Consider the following 17,430-nt stretch of genomic DNA (forward strand, 5'->3'; position numbering starts at 1 on the left):
CTCTGACAGTAAAGCGTGTGTCGCATTTCAGCCTCAGATTAAATGCACCAACTCGTGACAATGGCACTCATTAGTGTAATGTGGCACCGATTTTCACTTAGCAAAAAACAAATGCTGCAGCTTTTGTAGTAAATGGAAATGGTAACTGTGCAATGGAGACCAATTGCATCTTATTATATTCTAAAATACACTTTCAGTAATTGTCCAGCACTGACAGTGATTATAATGAGTATACAGTAGTGACAGTTGTGCAATATAGACTCTGAACAATCATTCCATACTTGATGATGTTAATGTACATGCACATACAAATATGTATTGAACAGCTGTGATATGTTTAGGTATAGTGCAACACATGAATAATTCATCTGATCCAAGGCAAATAATTTGTCTGACAGAAGTTGACAAGAAGGTAATATCAAGGATCTGTTATATATGGTTTGAATTAAGTTAGTAGATGCTCTTTCTTGGGAACCTAATACATAGCAGCATCTTAAAGTTGGCACACTCCCCAGTCACACATCTGAATTGGTAATGCAGTTGTAGTGATTGGGACACCTATAACGTTTTTGACATTTTATAAAGCCACCAATACATACGCACGAATGTACATGCTAACAGATATAATCATTTTATTTTTCATCTCCTGAACAGTTCATAAATAAGAATACAGAATTCACACCAAGAATTTTCATTTCCTGATAAAGATTTGATGACTTTGACATTGATGTGGGTGTAAGTGAAAGTTGCACTATCACATCTTGAGAACATCCAGAGCCTTGGCTTCAAGGAAATGAGGTGAGAGGGAGAGTGTATCATGGATTCTGATTTGGTAATTCAGTAGGCCTGCTGCACGCACCCAGTAAAAGCTGTTTATTCACCCAGCTGAACCCCCTTCCCTGAGTTTCATTATCTCATGAAACGAGCCCCAGGTGCCTTTTAAGATCAGCGTCCTCTGTAGTAAACAACCGATCAGGGCTGTGACCTGAGATACTCCGCTCACGTCAGCGCAGCTCAAAATCAGAAAGCTAGGCTGCCCTTACTGCACGTCACAGGGGAGACCTCCGTTTCTGCACATGGTCACTGGACTATGGGGACAGGCCAGGTCTCACGCATGCGGGAAAGGAGAAAACCGAACATAGGATTGAAAAACGAGAAAGGCCCGCCTCTCGCTCGCAGTGAAACAGCACGGTAGCGCTGTGCAGTGCTTACTGAGGCATCAGTAATTTAGTTTCATCAGCAGGATTAGCTGCAGCAACACATCCCACAGTAGAGTAACTTTAGTGCTTTCAAATGAGCACTGCAGTACTTCAGCAAATACTTGCGCAGTTTTAGTTCAAGAAGCTGCCTGTGTTCACAGGGTCCTGCAGATAAAGGTAGGACGGAGCAGGAGAGACTTCATCAATGGGCACACAAACTCTGCAGGCAAGGATCTGTGCATGTTGCATTGCCAGTTTTGCACAGGCATGCTTCTCCATGGAGTGCTTCCCCTCAAAGAATAATTAAACATGACAGAATATGAAATCATCAGCCAGTATTTTAGTTGAATATAATTCTTTCCATGGAACAGTTTAATAAGGCTTCAGCAGTAAATGACTAATGCTTAAGCCCAGGGCTAGCGCTTGAACAGGGGGTCCTCTCTCTTGCCCTGTGCTGTATGTTCTAGGGGTTGATAGTTCAAGTAAAGCTTACAGTTCCCTGTGTGGCACTTAACAGCAGGGCCGTTACAGCAGTCTGGCTTTCTGAACCAGAAGTGTGATGTAGATTAAGTCCCTGCTCACTGCTCATTATGCAGTTCAGTAACCGTTAGCCAAATACAGTGCAACGTTTCTAGGACGAAAGAAGTCAAATTGGTTCTGCTATTGAGATACAGACCAGCTCCTTTAATGTTAAAAAGCAGGACATGCCTATTCAACTTCACCCCGCACCGCAGATGAAGCCTAGATCCATTTTTGCACAATTGTAAAATGTATTTATTTTGTCTCTTTCGCAGATCACTGCCACGGAGTCCGTGCTGTTTCTGCTGCAGTATGTGTCTGAGGACCTTGACAACCGGGAAAAGATTATCGTGATGGGGGACTGCTGCTACCTCAACCCCCTGGTGCGCAGGACCTTCCGATTCCTGGGTATGTTGCCGAACCCATGGTGTGATCTCTTGACCGACTGTCCATCAGTGTCCATTCAGGTTGGAATGAGGGGGTTGTGAGTTAGATGGGACTCCTTCTGAAAAGGCACTGGCGTGTGGGTGGGGTTAGTGGATTAGGGACAGGGTTCATGGGAAGGCTGACCTTCGGAAAAATGTGTGGTTTATGAATTAGCTGCAAATTATAACAATTATTAATTTGCTTTCCAGACACCTGTAAACATGACTTAAATAGCATGATCTGTTTACCTAGCATCCATTTATACATCTCAATAATTACAGGTTAATTTACATTTAGTATGCTCAGGGTTACAATGGCAGTTCCACCTCTGAGATTTGAACCTGTGACCTTACAGTCTGCAGTAGTTCAGTGGTTAAGACATTTGTCTTGACTGCAAGATTAGCGCAATGGCCTGGGTTCGATCCCAGCCATATCATCATCTTAAAAAGACTAGAAACCCACATCAGCAGAACAAACTGACTTTGTTCTGCCAGGGATAGGGGTGGGCCTGTTGGCAAGGGTCTCTTCAGCTTGCTGCTCTCATGCTCCCTGTGGTTTATTAAGAACTTTCAGGTTGCTCGGACAATGTCAGTGCAGTGCCTGTCCTCAGATAGGCTCATGGTAGTGTGCAGGGCAATTTGTACTGTGAAAAATTGTTACAGCAGGTGTGCGGCTGTTTTCAGTAATAACTGAAGTAAATTAGTGACTCAGACCTTAAACCCCTAATTAAATTAAACTGAACACTTTATATTTTAAATTACATTTTAATCCTTGGTTTGATCTTGCATGGTGGTGAAGGTGAGACTGAGAACTGATGAGACCGATGGCTAGAACTCGCTACTTCCTGTCCTCGTGTGAGGAGTGTCCCCTCAGGTAGGCGGAAGGATCTTGAGGGGATTAGGCAGCGACAGCACGTCTCGTAATCCCTGCCTCTGGCGTTAAATGGATCATCTCTGCTCCCGCGACAGACCTGTCTCCACACCAGCAACTTTCCCTCCTGGAGCCCTGGCCCCCTTGCTCCATGAGGAAAATTACCGGCTTTGATCGCACAAAGAGAATTAGTGTAGTACGCGCCTTTGATTCAAGTTTGTTCAGCTAGATTTCCTCAGCAAGGGGTCAAAGAGAGTGCGAATCACCTGCTAAACTGGCACACCGTTTTCTCCTTCTGTTCTGTTTTGCTCCATGTGTCATGACACACCCGGAGCAGACTGTTTCCTTCAGTGTTCTTGAATCAGACAGAGCACGTTTTCCAGACAGAGCGTGTTTTCTGTTGAAACCCCTCCCTTTTTGACCTGGGGCCTTCAGCTTTGACTCACGTTTTTGGAGACATAATTTTAGATTTGTGCTTTGTGACACGTTCATCCTTGAATTAGTGGTTCTAATTTAGAGCTTGCTCCTCAGATTTGTCATGGTTGGTGATGGTAATAGGGTTGTAACAATGCTGGAATTTTGAACTTTGATCCAATAGCTGTTCAGTTTCTTGATACTATATGCCTTTTCAATGTCACATCAAAAAAATCTGAACACCCCAAATAAGAAAGTTTTCCTTTAATAAAGGTTATTTTTGGGGCTGTGACATCTAGGCCCATATTCTTTAAGCATCTGTGAATTACTATGAGTCCTGCTAAAAGTGGTTTTAGGAATAAGACATTCTGCCTTAGAGCAGGTAATGGGAGTTATTTATGAGGCTTACTACTCTCACTCTAGCTGGGAATAAGACCCTTTCCTACAAGTAGATCACATTTGATTTTTATAACATGTGAAATGCAGCAAATAGTGATGATATTTTTTCACAGCTGGTCCCACATGTTGAGAAAATCAGTCATTGAAAGCAGTGGTGTTGTGCTGCAGTTTGTGAGCATGATGAAATATCTCCATGATAAGTCATCACAAATGTGAATAAATGCCAGCAAATCAGAATGGATGGTTTTCATTCAATGATAACTATTTTAGATTGTTTTGTTAATAATCACAATGATAAAAATTATTGCCAAGGCAATGTTGTTTTATTTGTTCATTATGGTGAATTCCTGATTTCCTCTGAAGATAATAGCCTAGAAATCCCACATTTTTATTGTGGGATTACCGTATACTAAAACTAAGACGAAAAGTAATGTTTTGTTGACATTTTCGTAAACTGAAATAATTTACCCGAAGAAAATGTAAAACTAAACGAAACTAATAATGATTGCTAAAAAAACTAATAAAGATAAAATAAGAAAAGACAAAAATAATTGTCGTTATCGTTTCAAGGCGGCGGAGGTCGTATCCATTCAAGGCGGCGGGTGTCACACTCAGGGGCGGTTTGTTCCTTAGGGCGATCGGGCGAGGCACCACCAAAGGAGGAAAGGGAGGGAATTATTTTTCACATCACACATCCTACCACAGTGCTACGCTAGCTGTGACTGTTCTAGACAGTTTGTCCTGCCTCTGAATATCATAGTCCAATCAGTGTCAAGTCGTGTTCCATGGAGTACCGCCCCTTTCGGGCGATTTCAGTCTGGTTGAAAATCGCACAGATCGCTTTGATAGACTCCCATGTTAAGGCAATTTTTTTTCGAACTGCAGGCGCTGCAATGCAATCTGTATGGGTTCTGGGTGGGCTCGCACTAATGTGCTTTCGTCATACGGTACCTGGTGTAGGGATCGCTGCGGCAGCCAGCGATCTTTTCACATTCAAGGTCAACATGGCTAATGTTACCTCAACTCAGAGCAACTCGATCGTGGCATTAAAAAAATACCTTTCAGTCGTCGAAGTAAGCAGGATAAATTGGCAGCTAAAGAATTAGGACCACCCAGACCAAATTTAAACATCAAGCAAGTATCTACAAAGGGGGATAATCGTATAACTGGGGATTTCCTGCTCAATTCAATGTGACAATGTCAAGTTAGCTAGCTGTTAATTTACCCATTGAACGGGTCACCGCTTAGCCATCATCGCAACAATTGCCCCCTCCCCCCGAGAGATTTGGCAGGAGCCGCCACTGGTCACACTCCCAAAATTCTGTGTAGTCTGAAACAAATGTATCGCATATGTTAGTTTAGTCTTGAAATGTTGATATCTTCAATGATAAGCAGATTATTTTTCACGCTGCAGTAATCTTAGACAATTTTTTCTCCTTAACTAAAATTTCTAAAACTAAAACTGAAACTATAATGAACTAAAATGAAATAGAAATGAGTCCATGAAATAAAAACTAATCTGAAACTAATGAAAACACTGGTGAAACTAACTAAAACTAAACGGAAATTCAGACTGAATACAAACATATTATCAAAATAAAAACGAATTTGAAAATGTAAAACTATTATAACCTTGGTCTGTAGCTTGTAGATGTTACACAGAATTGCACAAGCTGTCATTATATGACTGGCTTGTTGGGGTTGTTGCCAGATTTATTCATGGAAAAGGTGACATTTTCTCTTCCAACTACCCATTTCCATATATCCACAGCATTGTATCCTATAGATGACATAATTGATATGAGAGGTATTGATAACTGCTAGCTGTTGTACTTGAGCTGTGCATCTGTGAGTAGTCATGGGAAGTGAGTAATCAGCCATAGCTTTTGAAGGAATTGAAGGAATCAGTGAGTAGTTGATATTGTGAGGGGACGAAGTTTTTTTCAAATATAACTTTTCTCCCACACCAAGAAACAAAATTAAAGCTGTCAGTGGTGACGTTCTTTCACAAAACGCGTGACAGGTCAGTAACGAACAAAATAACCTCCTATGTCTTTTTAACAGCTCTGTGTTGTCAAATGTGTGCAAAACATATTTGCTCTCCCAAAAATGTGTGCACACTGCCTGTATCCACCGTTCAGCAACTCCTAACAGGTTAGGACAGCTTGTGAAGGCTACTAAAGACCTGCAGAGGTAGGAGTGCTTTTAAGTCTAAAGAAGCTTGATAAATAGCTTTTACTCTTAGGAGTGAAGGTAGGACCAATTTGATGTCACTATCAGAATTTTAAAGCACTTATGATCAGCTTCCTACTCTGAGATGCTTAGTGAATATGAACCCTGATCCTACATCAACTCTAAAAAGTGAGTTCTGTGTACGGTGTCCCAACACAGATATAAAGGGAAACCTTTTTTAGTAGCAAAAATGCAATTTTCATCATACAAGCATTTTGGCACTACAGCATGCATAATTAATCAAGTTAGGATCTTTTTTGAAATTTCTCTAGTATTGAAGTGTCAGTGTTCTTGACAATGTTAGTCCCTAGAAGTATGGAAGAGATTTGGAAAATAATCAACAGTACTGCAAGACCATCACTATCCAGGGTGTTTGTGCTGTATTTTTCCATCAGTTTCCCTAAGTTTGGGCCAATCCAGGAAATAAACTTCCTATACTAGATGGAGACAGGCACTAAAATAAACAGCATATTCAAATGTTTTGAGCTGTACATCACAGTGTAACAAACTAAGCTTTTGCTCAGCTGACGTCAAAAGCAGATGATGCTCAAATCGCCCTTTATTTTGTCGGAGTGGGAACACTGAACCATCGGGTAGAATTCAGAGAAAATCTAATAACTAGGTAAATCCAAGCTGTTTTTTTTTTTTTTGGGGGGGGGGGGGGGTAACAGTGACCAAGGTCACAGTGTCTGTGTCCTTGTTGAAATGAGACAGTAGGCAGACATTTTCCATGGCACTGCAGTGATGAAACGCACAGTGAATGGAATGTTGATGCCTCGGGGTAATTGCCCCAGCGACCTTCATCCAGACTGCATCCTCAGTGCAAATGCTATGATGTAGCTCTCTGCAGTTAGCATCAAAGCTATCGAGGGAGTCCAGGTGGTAGTAGTTAGGATTCGCTCGCTTGGGCATGCAGCTGGAGTGAGGCAACTGCATTAAATTGATCAGTTTATTAAATATGAGGTTTCCCTATTCTTGTGCCAGACAGAATATGAGCATGTGACTCTGAATATGGGGCAATGTTCAGTCCCCATACTTTGACTAAAGGATTCAAGCGTGTTATTTTTTTGTTAAAAACTTACATAACATCAAGAGTCAGGGAGCGTCACAAAAGTTACATGTATAGAAAAGGTGTAGAATAGTAAATAATATAGAATTGTGAGTAAATACTGAGGGGGGAAAAAGTCATGCTTGTTTGATTTTGCTGGTTGAAATTGAGGACCAAACACCCCCCTCCCCCGCCCTTCCCAGTCAATCCCAAAGCTGTGGTTCGAGAATGGACTCCATTACGGTCCCCCCCAGAAATCGCCCTCTGTACTCCATGAGGGACGTTTTCTGGTTAAATGGACTTCAAAGCAGAGTGGTGGCATTAAAATGCGGGGCCCTGATTTGATGACCAGGAAGGTTCCACCCCTTTGCAGCATGTAATGGCCCCCCGCTCCAGTGTTATGAGGGCCACAGTCAGAGACTCAGTGTGGCATTGCCGGGGTTCCTGTGAGTACTGCAGTAAGTTAACAAGGCCATGCATTGAATGGCTGACAGCTTGACTTTATTAGCCTCACTTTGGCAGCACTGACCTGATTGGCTCCAAGAGTTGGTCATGTGATCACATATAATTACACACCTTGAAATGGGTTGAATGTCAAATGGCTCTTGACAATGCCATTCAAAAGCACACATCGCCATCCATACACACCTGCAGCTTCCAGAGAGATAATGCTGCAGAGAATACTGGAAAAAAGAAAATGCAGCCTCCTTACGCCCTTCTCAGTTCAGAAAACGGCTCAGAGTGCCTTTTGTCCCCCTTCAGCATGCCTATGGTTAATATAAAGTTACAAACTGTTTCTTAGCTTTGTATCCCTGTAAAAAGACACTCAGGATGTGTGACGTGTTTGTCAGATGTGAACCATTTGAGGACTGTTTGCCTCCCTTTCTTGGTAGTTGCTCTCTTAACTGCATGTGGCAGACTAACAGCTCTCCCTTCCCAACACAAGCACAGTTCTTCACACACAGGCATAATCCCTCAGCTGCTGAAGCGTGCCAGTTACCTGAGGCAGACGGCGCAGCAAAAATGCAAAATGGGATCTCTGTAAATAACGAATGGGCTCCTTCTCCCCCCCTCCCTGCAGGCGTGTACGCCTTCGGCCTGTTCGCCACGGACATCTTTGTGAACGCCGGCCAGGTGGTGACAGGGAACCTGGCTCCTCACTTCCTCACAGTGTGCAGGCCCAACTACACAGCCCTGGGCTGCCAACAGGCTGTCCGCTTCATCAGCCAGCAGGAGGCGTGCACCGGCAACGAGGACGACATCCTGCGTGCCCGCAAGTCCTTCCCTTCCAAAGAGGCTGCCCTCAGCCTCTACGCCGCGTTGTATGTCGCGGTAAGTAAAGGCACACCCAAAACATTCTATTTGTCACAGACGTCTAACTCTCTGTGTTTCACATTCAACGTTCTGTCTCTGCCATTGCTGAAGGTACACGAATTCTGATTCATGAGTATTCTTGAAGGGGGTATGGCCTGAAACAGAATATTCATAGCTATCCTTCAGCAATAGAAGCTCAAGTTACCAACCAGAACCTCCTAAATAGGGGACAGAAGAAAGCAGGAGCAGAGTAGCTGAGTCTGGACTTGTATAAATACAGAAGAATAGTGATTGACATATCCTCTTGGCATTACCAACATCAATCAGGGCTATTGATCCTTGCATGCAAACCACATCTAGAGTTGTCTTGTACATAAATCAGCAGTTTACCATAGTATAGTCATTTAACCTGTGAGTCTAATCAAATGAGCTTAGACCATTTCTGAAAATATCTGAACAAATACCCTCAAGGGAAGTTGACCATACCAAGCAAAATCAGATCAATGGCCCATGCAAGGTTGATACTTTCAGTCAAATGCTTAGAGTTTCAATTTTTCACAGAATCACTGTAGGAACAGGCATATCTTCTGTGTCTTTGTGGGCAACAATTTCAGGAGACTGTGTTATCTTGGAGTCATACTTTGAGTAATGCAGTTTTCAAAGTGTGATGGTAATTGCAACATTTATGGAGAGCATGATGCCAGCAGCAGCATTCACAATAATTTTAGGGAGTGAACATGAGCAATAACAGTAATGGTGTGAAGGATAGTGCAACTGACCAGCAACATTCTGCTTAAAACTGAGCTGATATTCAGCTCAAAACTCTGAGCACTCCATTATTTATTTAAATACTGCCCTCACAATCCCTTCCCATTATGAAAAGCCATCTGGTTTAATGAATAATAAGTGATGGTATATGCAGAAAAGGACATAATTATGTTTAGAGTAAATTCTTATAAGATTATCGCATCTGCTGTTTCTCACAAGTGAAGTTTGGGTTGTGGGGAATTGTTAATGAGTAAACCACACACTGTTCTCTGGAAATGTTTGTGTGCAATCACTTGTCGAATGTAAGAGTTTATTCATGTTCTGGAGATGTCGAAATAGATTACGTCTGAAGAAAGCTCAGAGACTGCGTGATTGAAGAGGTTCCAAGAAAGCCAGAGACTGTTAAAAAGTGTCATCAGAAATCAGCAAATCCTCATTGTGTCTTCTCTTATTTCCAATTTCAGCTTGAGTGTATAGGCCTTTTCAAGATTAGCCAGTACTTAGGAGTAATTGCTTTTCCTTCAAAAGGCATTGTTCACTGCCGTGTGGGTAGAAGGCACATTTTGATGGGACTCTTTCAAAACTGATAAAGGCGTACCCAAAATGTTGGTGTGGAAGAAAAAAAGATTTTCTTCTTTGTGCCAGTAACTCACAGAAAAGTTGTTGTGACTGTGGCACAGAAATCAGTGCCTGGATCCATAACTTTCCCATCTCATTTAAAGCTGTGTAGCTTTACACAGAATAGACTGTGTTGTGTTCCATAACTGTGATCCATAATGAACTACATTATCTGCTTCTGAGCATCAGGCTTAGACATCTCAAATGAGAAGGCTGAATCAGCTTATGTTATTTAAAAATAAAAAATAAGTATTACACACACACAGGCATATACAGTATATTTGTAAATAACATGCATTAATATACATGTAAATAGTATACATTATTACAATACCAACCCAACCCTGTTCACTTACTTGTGACTCTTGTTATTTTGTATCTTGCTGTTATTAACAGAAGGCAGATATCAAAATCAATGGCTGTCAGTGGCACTCTATACTTGGAGGCTGGGAGTTCACAGGAGTGGATTCTGATGGAAATTTATTGTATGTTCGGTTGCCAAATAGGAATCTATCCCAAGATACTTCATTTTGGAACTCAGGCATGCAAACGCTCTTAAATCCTGAAGTTTAGATTGATGACTCTGCTGGAGTTTGAATGCGTGTTATAGAGCTGTGCTGCCTCTGGTCATGGTAAATTGCCCCAACTTTTTTGTTGTTTGCAGCAAAGCTATTATGTTGACACAGTCAGCCATGAGACCAAGAATTATATCTGAGGCACAATGTGGCCTTCCAAGTTCCAAATCAGTATTTGTCCTCAGGTTTAACACATTTAAGCATGTGGTAATTACTGTCAGTGTCTACACAACAGTACGCAGTCATAAGTCGTCGACAGACAAAAGCAGAAGAGCTATTTTAAGAATTCAAATAAGGGACACTTGTTGAAATTAAGCCGTCAATTTTTAAAGCAAATGTCAAAACAGAAGGAATGTATTTTGGCCTGCGCGTCCCCTCTTTAAGATGTGGCGTTTAAGACTTTGCATTGCTGTGGGTTGCTGGTGGCAAATGACACTGCTGGGATGGAATGTGGGTCAGGCCGTAGGTCTCAGCCTTGTGCTTGAAACAAGTGTTTTTACTGAGTGAGCCACCTGGCAGCCCCAGGGCTTATCTAAATCTCAAACAAAATCTCACTGTTATAAAGCAGTTTCTCCCCATACACTGTTGCCCTGTTACAGAGATAGCACAGTGCCAACTGTGGGGAAAAAAGAATTGGTAAATTATGAAAAGCTTTTGAGAATGACAGAAGCCATGAGGTCTGCCTTTGAGGTCTGCCTCTGTCTCCTATGAGGTCTGCCTTTCATACCTTGACTTACAACTGCTTTTTAAAAACAGCCCTTTGTAACAACTGTACTGTATAAACATCAAACTACTGTTTACTTTGGACATGCTAAAAACAAAAGTTGGCTTAAAATCATAACGATCATAATGAAATTTTGTTCAGTCTACTCTTGGAAAAATGTTTTAATGGTTGGACAACATAGTGTTTTCTAAAAAAAATGGCTTATTACAGGATACAAATCAGACAAGGCAAACCTGTATTACTACACTACCTTTCAAAAGTTTGGGGTCACTCACAAGAAAATTCCTTGTTTTCCATGAAAACATACATGAAATGAGTTTGAATAGGAAATAATAGCAAAATGAATAGGAAATATAGTCATTGACAAGGTTAGAAATAATGATTTTTAATTGAAATAATAACTGTGTCCTTCAAACTTTCTTTCATCAAAGAATCCTCCATTTGCAGCAATTACAGCCTTGCAGACCTTTGGCATTCTAGTTGTCAATTTGTTGAGGTAATCTGAAGAGATTTCACCTCATGCTTCCTGAAGCACCATCCACAAATTGGATTGGCTTGATGTGCACTTCTTATGTACCATACGGTCAAGCTGCTCCCACAACAACTCAATAGGGTTGAGATCCGGTGACTGTGCTGGCCACTCCATTATAGACAGAATACCAGCTGACTACTTCTTCCCTAAATCTTGCATAGTTTGGAGCAGTGCTTTGGGTCATTGTCCTGTTGTAGGAGGAAATTGGCTCTGATGAAGCGTCATCGACAAGGTATGGCATGGTGTTTCAAAATGGAGTGATAGCCTTCCTTCTTCCAGATCCCTTTTACCCTGTACAAATCTCCCACTTTACCAACACCAAAGCAGGCCCAGACCATCACATTGCCTCCACCATGCTTGACAGATGGCGTCAAGCACTCCTCCAGCATCTTTTGCTTTGGTCTGCGTCTCAAGAATGTTCTTCTTTGTGATCTGAACACCTCAAACTTAGATTCATCTGTCCATAACACTTTTTTTCAATCTTCCTCTGTCCAGTGTCTGTGTTCTTTTGCCCATCTTAATGTTTTCTTTTTTATTGGCCAGTCTGAGATATGGCTTTTTCTTTGCAGCTCTGCTTAGAAGGCCAGCATCCTGGAGTCGGGTACTATTTAATGAAGCTGCCAGTTGAGGACCTGTGAATTGTCTGTTTCTCAAACTCGAAACTCTAATGTATTTCTCCTCCTGCTCAGTTGTGCACCGGGGCCTCCCACTCTTCATTCTCTTCTGGTTAGTGCCAGTTTGCGCTGCTCTGTGAAGGAAGTAGAACACAGTGTTGTACGAGATCTTCAGTTTCTTGGCAATTTCTCGTATGGAATAGCCTTCATTTCTCAGAACAAGAATAGACTGACGAGTTTCAGAAGAAAGTTCTTTGTTTCTGGCCGTTTTGAACCTGTAATCGAACCCACAATTGCTGATGCTTCAGATACTCAACTAGTCTAAGGGTGTACTCACACTTTTTCAGTTTTCAGTTAATCGTGCTACACGTATAATTAGATTTTTACGGAGGCAGCTGACGTTGAGGGAGGGATTTGGAGCTTTACTCCTGACTACAGTTCACATTCATCAATAAGGTGAGAACCAGACCCGTTATTAACCCAAATATTCTGAATTGAATGAATTGAACAGTATACTATCCAAGTAGTAATAGAAGATGTTTGTTGTTGTAATGATGACAATAGCGCACACACAAGTAGTAGCCCTAACTGGTTAACATTAGCTAACATTATTGTGATTAGGCTACTGTAGTCTGACACAAAATATTGGTCTGTCCCTGGTCTGCATAATGACTGAAACATCAGCTGCCTCTGTAAAAATCTTCTTGTACGTGCAGCACGCTTAACTGAAAATCGCTGCATTGCATAATCAATAAATGATAACGATAAACGAAAAATGACTCCAAATAAGCCACAAAGTAAGTACAATCATGAGCTCCATTGTGCTGTGCGAGAGCGCTTCTCTTCAACACAAAAAGTTGCATCGTGATGACGTAAGCGTGCTCGGGTCCGGAATGCTACGCGCAATGTGAACGCAGGCCAGCGGGGGAGTGGGGAGGGGGGACAATCATGCTCGGGCATGGTACAAGCCAACCGGGCCTAGTGTGAGTACACCCTAAAGAAGGCCAGTTTTATTGCTTCTTTAATCAGCAGAATAGTTTTCAGCTGTGCTAACATAATTGCAAAAGGGTTTTCTGATAATCAATTAGCCTTTTAAAATGATAAACGTGCATTAGCAAACACACTACACTGTATTTCTGATCAATCTGATGTTATTTTAATGGAAAATTTTGCTTTTCTTTCAAAAACAAGGACATTTCTAAGTGATCCCAAACATTTGAATGGTAGTGTAAATAATCTAATATTGTGCACCCTTTTCTGCATATGTAGGAGAACTAGAATGATAAACATTTTCAGAAAGGTTTCAGACCTGAGAGAGATGATTTTACCACAACTAAAAGGAAATTATACGCCCTCTCACTTAGACAAGCACCCAGGTGATGGCAAACAGCATGAAGATTCAGTTTGTGCTAGAACAGCACTACGGTTACAGCTGAGTTTACTGTGCACCACAGGGTACTGTGTGGAGTCACGCAAACTCTCCCCCATCTCATTAAACCTTTGGACCCCGCACACAATTTCATAAGTTATAACAGCATGATTGATCAAACATGTGGTTTGCAATAATTAATGTTCCCTATTTTGTTATGAACATGGCTATGGTCCCATTACTAAATGGGAAACCATTTTAGATTTTAGTATTTAGAAACAAACTTAAGTGTGTCTGATACCCGTTTACTATTCAAAGGTGATGTCTGATGAAATAGGAATCTCCTTTAAGTTGAGGATTCTGTTCTAATTATATTATATTATATTATATTCACGTGCATAGAATTTATGGAGGGGCTAATTACAGGACACCTGTAATTGTAAATATTACAAAGTATGGTCCACTTTAGGGGTGTCTGAAATTGTATTACAAGATTCTTCCAGGCATGAATATGGAAAATATATTGTAATATTTACAATTACAGGTAAGAAGGATATATAAATGTTTCGACCTCCCCGAACTGTGTTTTTACCTGTTTTGGAGGGGCCCCAAGCCTTAATTAGGGGGGTCAGACCCCCTCAATCCCCCCCGTAATTCAAACCCTGCAGACAGTTGCAGGGCGGTCTGGTGGGCCAGTCCATGGTGTTATGAACAAGTTGACAAGTTAGCTGCACTGGACCAGATGAGTCTGTCTTCACCTCTCTGATTGGTTAACTGCCCTCTCTTTTCTGATTCATGCCATTGATGCAGAGGGACAGTAATGTTAAACCATAAAAGTCTTCAATATTACTCTAAATGGCAGGGCTTAACATCCCCCGAGCCATTTAAAAGAAATGAACAGCTTTGGGGTGTACTGTACCGAACAGGGATGCTGTCCTAATAGGATGCATTTTAGATACCGCTGAGCTGAAAAAAGTCACGCCAGACCACATTACCGCTGTTTTTAAACATTAATAGAAGATTGACATTATTTTGGCCAAGAGAACAGTTTGGTTGAGTGTAGACTGCACACATAGGGTCTCTTTAAAAATGGGTCACTTCTATGACAGGCTAAAGACCCCTTTTTTCTATCAAAGCCATTGAATTGTAGTAATTGTTTTGTAACACATAAAGGCCTCAGGCTGTTCTTTTTTGGGGGACGATCAGAGGACAGATATTGAGAACAATACCCGAATAGACTTCCTGCATTACCTCTGTACCACAGCTGGCCTTTAGCTGTTTGTTGAGTATCCCAGTGTAAAGGAGAAGCATCTCCAGCAACACGTGCATTCCCTCCCTGAGGCCTGGCAGACAATGGTGGAGTCCTTCTCAAAGGTCATAGGGATGCTCAGCGTGCCCACATCGCATTATCTCTGTCCAGGCAGGCTTCAAGGGTGCGCCATGTGCAGGTCAAACTGATGCTCCTTAAAAGTATGTGGGACACACACACACTCACACACACACAGCTTCTCTCTCCTCTCTCACACACAAACATTCTTGCTCTCACTCTCTCTCTCTCACACACACACACACACACACACACACACACACACACACGGGCTCTTTCCCACACACTCACACACATGCACACACACTCATCTTCTCTCTCCTCCTCTCTGCTACATTTAAACACAGTCTTGCCCTCTCTTTCTCACACACAAACACAAACATGCACATGCATACTCTGTCTCTCACACACATACACTCTCAATCGCTCACCCTCTATCTCACACCCATATGCGCACTCTTGCTCTCTCTCTCTCACACACACACACACGCATATTAATAATGTATTTGAAACTGCAGAGAAATCGAAAGGGAATGTTAATGTACTGTACTGTCGATGTTTTTCCCTCTCTCCTGTAGATGTACATCACTTGCACTGTGAAGACCAAAGGAACACGCCTGGCAAAGCCTGCTCTGTCCCTGGGCCTCATGTGTCTGGCCTTCCTGACTGGAATCAACAGAGTGGTAGAGTACCGGAACCACTGGTCCGACGTCATTGCTGGCTTCATCGTCGGAGGAGCCATAGCAACATTTATGGTAAGGAACGTATGTTACATCATTTCTGCAGACACATTTATCCACGCTGGTGCACAGCTAATTTAACATATTACCCATATGAGTATCTGGATGTTCACTGAAGCAGTTCAGTTTAACCAATCTGCTCAAGGATACAATGGACAAAACCATCTGGTGCTGAATCCAGGTCCCCAACAGCTACTATTACAGATTTTATGTTGCAACTAAAATGAAGGGAACCTAAATTCAATGGGCATGTATAATGACCCCCATAAGCACTTGCTATTCAGATATTTATGATCAGTAGTCATAAACTTGCCTAGCACAGCTGGATAGCTGTGAATGATAAGTTTTTTTTTCCCCTGAATTATGTATATGAGTCTGTGCTGTAATATATATGCAAATTTAAAGGAGGAGGTGACATGGCCTGAATGGAGGTTGTGGATACAGAGGCTCCTGGTATCCCTGTGCTGAGATTCACGTTTTAGTGCAATAAGGCCCTGATAGAAGGACAAAAAAATCTGCATCATAAACCCGCGTGCATGGCCAATCAGTGGCTTCCAAAATACGTTTCAAGGTGCTTATTGGCTATGAGCTGTGTGTGAGTGAAGGATGCTCCCATTGAAAAAAAGGGGATTAACATCTCTTAGTCCCAGTATTTTTGCCCTCCCACGCTGGATTGGCTCCATTAGCTTCGGGGCTTGTGTGTGTGTGGAGCATGTGCGGTGCCGCAGGGGCTCCTCGGCTGCCAGGCGGTTCAGGATCACAACATCAAGGGGACCGTAAACTGTTACACTATTAATTAATTAGGTCAGATTAAGACAATGGTGTATTCTGCACGGGGAAAGAACGAACTGCTTTAAATTCCTTCCACGCATTCACACTTTCGTGCTGCGCGAGAGAGCGGCTTGGATGTTGCGTAGAGGAAAACGTACCATGAACAAGTCTGCCCGTATTTCCCCCGCAGAAGCGCACGCGAAGCAGAGGGCCGTTATCATTCGCCTTAACTCAGATCAAGGGAATGACGGGGAATAAAAGCGTTAGATAAGATCAAACCCGACTGCGTCAGCAGAGCGTGAGCATTGCTAGCGTGGGGACAGCGGAATTCTAATGACAAACAGGGGGATACAAGGCTACAGTATCGGCGAGTGTGAGCAAGTGTGCGTGAGCAGTCAGCCTCTCATGAAATGGAGCTCTTCCATGTGAGACTTCTTTTTTCTTTACTTGCCAGTGATCAAACAGAGATAAAATGGGGGGGGTTGTTGGTTTTTATAGGTTGCCACTGGGCACTACAGTGCAATTATTGTTTTTTGAGAGAATCAAAATACGAAGGAAGGAATTAAGTTGTTTTTACTGTCCTCAGCTTACATTTAAAACGATATCACACCGAACACGCTGCCGTACACTCTTACGTTTGAAATGAACGCCCATGGCACCAACAAGCCCAAAACGTTTCATTCATGAATTTTCAAATTTTCATTTGGATTAACTGTCCGTTCTGGTTTTGTGTGAGAGGGGTTTCAAATGTTGATAAAATGGAAGTTGAGAACAGAGCAAAGGAACTAGTTTTTCAAAGGCTCAGATTTTTTCTCTCTTTCTTGTGACACATAATTTAAAATTCTTTGAAGTACAACTTTTAGACATTTTGTAGTCAAAGGTAAAACTATTAATGCACATTTTACATATGAATAATGTATGAACATATATGAATATGAATAATGTTGCTATGTATAGGGAGTCTGCTTGGT

The 17,430-nt window shown here is 41.9% G+C and overlaps 1 protein-coding gene across 1 annotated transcript in view; it reads left to right on the top strand.

The window, feature by feature from the left end:
- Positions 1 to 17,430, top strand: part of plppr5a (phospholipid phosphatase related 5a) — a 38,307-nt gene that overhangs the window by 13,348 nt on the left and 7,529 nt on the right. The window contains exons 2-4 of the mRNA XM_036554581.1: positions 1,994 to 2,126; positions 8,189 to 8,439; positions 15,527 to 15,703. Coding sequence (XP_036410474.1) covers positions 1,994 to 2,126; positions 8,189 to 8,439; positions 15,527 to 15,703 — 561 coding nt within the window. The remainder of the gene's footprint in view (positions 1 to 1,993; positions 2,127 to 8,188; positions 8,440 to 15,526; positions 15,704 to 17,430) is intronic.

The sequence above is a fragment of the Megalops cyprinoides genome, chromosome 20 (assembly GCF_013368585.1).
Source record: "Megalops cyprinoides isolate fMegCyp1 chromosome 20, fMegCyp1.pri, whole genome shotgun sequence".
NCBI classification, from domain to species: domain Eukaryota; kingdom Metazoa; phylum Chordata; class Actinopteri; order Elopiformes; family Megalopidae; genus Megalops; species Megalops cyprinoides.